The 6,000-nt window shown below is 51.8% G+C and overlaps 1 protein-coding gene across 5 annotated transcripts in view; it reads left to right on the plus strand.

Annotated features, from left to right (window-relative positions):
* PLEKHA7 (pleckstrin homology domain containing A7) overlaps positions 1-5,308 on the plus strand; it is a 234,643-nt gene extending 229,335 nt beyond the window's left edge. For 2 of the 5 annotated variants that reach the window (XM_054438787.2, XM_063671125.1), the window contains one exon: positions 3,333-5,307. In XM_054438787.2, the coding sequence (XP_054294762.2) occupies positions 3,333-3,355 (23 nt within the window). In that variant the 3' untranslated portion in view covers positions 3,356-5,307. Of the gene's footprint in view, positions 1-1,296; positions 1,408-3,332 lie in introns of all 5 variants that reach the window. The other 3 variants (XM_063671123.1, XM_063671124.1, XM_054438786.2) reach the window with 3 other exon arrangements.
* Positions 5,309-6,000: the final 692 nt, after the last annotated feature.

Here is a 6,000-nt window from a genome sequence, read left to right on the forward strand (position 1 = left end):
TTTCTTGCTGGGGCAGGGCAGAAGGGGGCCCCTCCTGCCTTCCCTGGCCCCCTGCCTTGGTCTCTAAACTAAAGCCAGTGTTCACCTCGTCACAGTGTACTGTGCCAGAAAGTAGAGGACTTGGAAAGTGGGACTTTGCAGTCCAATTGGAAAAAAATAACACCATGGGATGAGAACGTGTGTGTGTGTGTCCGTGTGTCTCAATGTGTGTCTATGTGTGTGTCTGTGTATGTGTGTCTGTGTGTGTGTGACTGTGTGTATGTGTGTGTGTCTGTGTATAAAAGGGCTGCTCTTTCTCTCAGCCAGGAAGGAGACCGCAGGCTCCTCCTTCCACTCACAGCTCACCTGCCTGTGTGTGCCTTGTGCCTTCACAATTCACGCAGTACCATTTCTCCCCCAATGCAGAGGCCACTGTGTGTCTGGGTGGTGCTCCTGGTCAGGTGTGCTTCTTCTGGGGAAGTAACAGCCATAGAGCCTGAAGTGGTATCATGGCCCCTACCAATTCTCCAACCCTGGCCAAAGTGTCTAGAAGTAGCCAAGGATGTGGCTGGCAGGGTCCTCAGATGCCTGGGCCTGGGGAGTCTCGTCTGGAGATCAGAGCTTTGCTGTGGCCCCAGAGGGCCATGAGAGTGACTGGCAACAAGGGAAAGGGCCGTAGTCTTAGTCAAAACCTGTTCTCTGTCCCCCACAGCCTAATCCTGCACAGAGTCCTTGAAATCTCTGCTGTCCTCTGTCCCTTTGAGCACATGCTGAGTGGGCTGAGAGGTGGCCGGTGTGGTGTTCTGGGATTAGGGATGCAGGAGATGACTCATCCAGACCTCTCCTCCTCATGACCCTGGGGTTCATCTTAGCAGCTTTTGAGCTTCTCCTGGGGAGGGTTCGAGCAGGGGCGGCTCCCCCACCATACCATGCCCTCCTCTCGCCTTGCTTGCTCTAACCCTGGGGGGGGTCTGCCATCCTCGGCCTCCTTACTGCCAGCAGATGAGCGCTCCCAGCCCTAACATGCTGCGGCCAGTTCCCAGGGCCTTTCTCCCTCCCTACTCAGGGATGATCTTTGCTGCAGCCTTTCCTCACTCTTGATCCCTCTCTCCATCTCAGAAACATATCCAGGAACTGCAGCCTGACCCATCTGGTTCCCCACCAGGCCCCATGGATCTGTCCCTCACCCTCAAGCCCAGGCCCTTCGTGGTGGGCAGCAGGGCCCATGCCACCCCAGCCTGCCAAATGGGGCATCTGGTGCTGCAGGAGCTGATGAGGAGTCTAACACACCGCTTAATTCCTCTGTGCCCCATCTAGCACAGCAGCTGGCCCTCCTCCCGCCTAAAGGCCCCCTGTCTTCCAGGACGGTGCCACATTACCCCCCTTTTACCAACGGACTCCACTACACCTTTGTCTAACACCTTCCAAGTAAGAGCCCCTGTCTGGTGTGCTTCTGCCTGCTCCCTGCACCTCCCTAGCGCTGAGCCCCTCACCTCCCTGCTGTGCTGAGATGATTGCAGTGCCACCTGCTGACGCCTCCTTTCACTGGCAAAGCGGCCGCTGGGGGGACTGTTCTGACTGGTAGGCAGGTGGGAAAGTGATGCTTTTTAGGAACTCAATCCTCAGTGGCTCTAATACAATAGGGACTGAGGCAATCCACCCCGCTGCCTCCATGAAATCTCTAGAACCAGAACTGTGCCCCCCCATCCCCTGCTCTCCTCAGTAGGGCAGCCTGATGCCCGAGAACCAGTGCAGACCACACTGCCAGCCTTGGGGGACTGGAAAGTAAGAGTTACATCTTGGCCTTTTAGGGCTTTGGCCAAAGAAATTGAAGAACTGTAAGACTGGGAAAAGTCCAGTTCTACAGATGAGGAAACTGAGGCCCAGTGAGGGGCCGGGGCTCACTCCAGGTCACAAAGAATTGGTGTCAGCGCAGAGACTGGGACTGCCCTTTTGGTCACTGGGAACTTTAAGAGGGAGAGAAAGGGAAGCCCAGGGCAACGTGAAATTGGCCCTTAGCCAGGCAGAAAGCTCTGGCACCAACCCTATCAAGTCCTCCCCATGTGGGCATCTAGTGATGAGAGGCAGTGTGGGATGAGTAGGGAGCCCTGGAACAGGAGGCCGGCATCTGGTCCAGTCTCAAGTGAGTTCTTGGCCTGGGCCTGTTGCTTTTGAGCCCATCGGTTCACCTGGACAGGGGAAGGTTGGACTGCCAGTCTGGGCAGTCCTTTCCCTGACATCCCATCCCACTATCATTTTGCAGGGCTTTCCCCTCTCCTTCCTTTACATATACTTGTGGTTAACATTGTTGAATGCCTGCTATGTGCCAGGCATTGTGCTAAGCATCTCTTTCCATCCACACAACAACCCTGTGAAGATATTTCCCCCCCGTTTTACAGATGAAAAAACAAAAACTCAGAGACCTTGAGGGATTTGCACAAGGGATTGCAACTTGTAAGTGCTGGGGTTTGAACCCCTTCGAAGTGAGTTCAGAGCCTTTGTTCCCCATCAACCACTCATGGGTTCATCTGGGCCGCCCCGAGCAGCTCTAGATGTTTGGAGAAAGAAGTGAAAGGAGGGAGACAGTATTTGTGCTGCAGGGAACGAAGCATGATTTTTTGGCAGGTGTCCATCCTGGGTGCTCCCCTTGCCTCACAGCAGAGTCAGCAGGTCCCCGCCAGCCTGAGCATGAAAGGAAGAGGCCAGCCTCCTTGGGCCAGGCCCCAAGGAGGTGTGGAGTAGAGGCCCCGAGGAGGTGTGGTTGAGGAGCCATAGGGAAGTGCTCTAGCCACGTCCATTGTGAAGGCCACATTTGAGGGTGTGGCTTTCTCCTAGAGATCCGAGCACAGTAACAGCGCTCAGTCACACAGAGGCAGGAGAGAGGTTCTGTTCCTCCTGGGTTTTGGTGCCCCCATGGCTGTGAGATTGGCCTATTATACTCTTTGGAGTACTGCATTTCTTCTTACCCTCACAGCATCCTTGTTAAGAAGTGAGTATGACCACCATGTTTTTTAGGTTAGAAAAACAAGGCCCACAGAGGCCAAGAGCACTACCCACATTGAAAGAATGAAGGGCAGGGCCAGACTGCACCCTTATTAGAGTCTTTGCCCTGTCAGGATGGGGACCCAATTTAGGGGCCAGCGTGTGTCTAGCAGTGGAGTAGGGGTGCAGGGAGGGTGGGGTGAGAGCCCCATGTGTCCTAGAAGCTGAGGGTTCCCCAGCAGCGGCCGCATTGCCGGAGCCCCCTGCTCTGCTGCTCTGCCTGTCTGCCTATCTGCCATTCCGTCATGTGTGTGCAGACGTGCCTGCTCCCTGGATGCCAGCCTCTCACTGTCGCCTGTGCTTTTTGCCAGCCCAGGCAGTGACTGACCCGTGACCCAGCATGCAAAGGAGAAGCCTGGAGCCAGGGGCCCAGTGGAACCAGCTTCCTCCAAGGAGATGACCTTTCTGCCCCCAAGGAAACCCCTTCCAGCTGAGCAGGGAATCCGGTTGGAGGAAGGAGCAGCTTACCAACTGCGGGTATTCACCACAGGCCAGGCCCTAATATGCACCCACTAGTTTAGCTCAGACTCCTCTCTACATATGAATGGCAAAGGCACTTTTGATACACACTGTAAAATACACTGTATTTTAGAATTGGAATCTATTTTCTGATGTTCACCTCAAGGGCTGAGTGGCAGGAAGGTTGAGGATGCAGGACTTTGCAGCTGCACATACAGATTCAGGTACTTTTGGGTGACAGGTTTTGAGGGGGCGGGAAGGGCGGGGCAAGTCGAGGCTAGTCGAACTTCCAATGACCTCAGGAGAAAGTGAGATTTGAAGAGGTGTTCCCAGTAGACTCCAGCAAGAGGCTGGTTGGCGTGCTGTCTGGGAGAAGAGGGGCCCTTGGCTGCAGAGATCAGCTGTCCCTGACCTGATGACCAGCTCTGTGTGAAACTCCACCAGGATTGCACGTGGAGCCCAAGTCTGTGCCTTGCCCCTTGGGTTTGGCTTAGGGGCAACAGTGTGTTCAAGAGGACTGGGGCCCACAACCTGCCCCCAGGCTTCCCTCAGCAAAGGGCTGTTGTCAGAAAGAAAAAAGCAGTTTGCTATCTTTTTTTTTTTTTGAGACGGAGTTTCACTCTTGTTGCCAAGGCTGGAGTGCAATGGCACGATCTTGGTTCACTGCAACCTCTGCCTCCTGGGTTCAAGTGATTCTCCTGCCTCAGCCTCCCAAGTAGCTGGGATTACAGGCATGTGCCACCATGCCTGGCTAATTTTATATTTTTAGTAGAGACGGGGTTTCTCCATGTTGGTCAGGCTGGTCTCAAACTCCTGACCTCAGGTGATCCATCCACCTCGGCATCCCAAAGTGTTGGGATTACAGGCGTGAGCCGCCACGCCGGGCCTGCTTTCATTTTTAACAGTACGCATTGAAGTACAGAAAAGGTGAGAGGAAGCAACTTTCATTGTATCATAGCAATAAACTCCACACTGGGTGACATCTACCTAGAAATCCCTTCCCTCCAACCAGGCCATGATGGGAACCTTTGCTGCCTGCCCTTGGAGAACCCCGGATTGGCTTCCCTGGGACTCAGGTCTGGTGGCAGGAGGGCAGCAGTGTGCCCGCACCATCCTTCATGGCCTGCTGCCAGCAGGGTCATAATGGCAGGACTTTGATTTGACTTCCAGCCCCACATGAGGAGGGGGGCTACGAAGCCAGGTGCAGTGTTTGTGGCCCTTTATTTAAGTTGTTTTCTTATATTATTCTGCATATAAACAATGATGTTTAAATGGAAAAAACAACAACAACAAAAACCTCCATTGGGTGGAGCCACACTTTAAATGAAAATTTCTCTTTGACTATGCTCAGAAAAAAAAATAGAATTTTGAATATATTTAGCAGTTGTCGTCTATTTTTAACTAACTCCATATGCTGCCAGTATCGACTTCATGACATTTGCCAAAATAAAATTTTATTTTTGCCTTTATAAGATTTTCTTGGAAAAAATGAAATGAATATTTTGCAAGAAAAAGTAAATTTAAAAATGTAATGGTTTGCAAAACCAATGTGATGTACAGATTAAAATATTACCTGATGCGTTTCCTGTTTCTTGCTGGCTATGGTCTCTGGTGAGTGGCCTGTGTACATTTGTTTCCGTTTCTTTGGAAAATCCCCACTGTCAGCTCTCGGCCCTGCTTCTGTTTACCTATGAAAAGTTTCTTCTGGTGACGATTCCTTGACATCTGATTGACTGTAGAGGCCTGGAGTGAGGAGGCCTGTGCTTCTGGGCCCCTGGCTAGGCTTCCACAGTTGCTCAAGGCAACCCCCTACCCCATCCCAGTCAAGGAGCCGCCAGGCTGTGGACGCCCTTGTGGGGCTGGTTTGTCAGACAGACTGCAGTCCAATTCAAGACAGCGCAGGGAATGCTGCGGGCCCCCTTCCAACCCACATGCTGCCGCTCGCTCCTGGGAGGCAGCTTAGTGATGGACCATTGCAAACTGGATTTGTATTTAATTCATTTTGACTTGTGATGTATGCTCAAAACAGAAGGCAAGAAGCCAGTTCCATTGAGGGGTGTGTATGTTTCTGAGCTGTTGTTACGGCAGTTTTTCTCTACTGCCAAGAAGAGCATCTGAGGTTCATGGTGACTTTCCAACTATGTAAACTGGGGAAAGTAGATTCCAAGGCATTCCGAACAGGGGGTGCTGCTGCTTTTTTAGCTACTGAACTCTTTAATTTTAAAATACAATGTACTCTTTGGTTTTAAACATTACTTGGAGATGTCACCATAACAGATGAAGGGGGGTGGTGGTGGTGGTGAGAATGATTTCATAACTGAGTGCAAAGCCCCCCAAACCAAAAAAGAAACCACACAGGAGATAATACCCACCCCACAGGGTGGCCATCTGCAGACATTTTCTCAGTGAAAACATGCCAGTGGGTTTATTTTTTATGTATTTATTTATTTATTTACTGTTGGTCTCACTTTCTGTCTCACACATGCAATCCTGTGTAAGAGGGAATGCGAAACCCACTAC

This window comes from Pongo pygmaeus, chromosome 9 (genome assembly GCF_028885625.2).
Source record: "Pongo pygmaeus isolate AG05252 chromosome 9, NHGRI_mPonPyg2-v2.0_pri, whole genome shotgun sequence".
In the NCBI taxonomy this organism is placed as follows: Eukaryota; Metazoa; Chordata; class Mammalia; order Primates; family Hominidae; genus Pongo; species Pongo pygmaeus.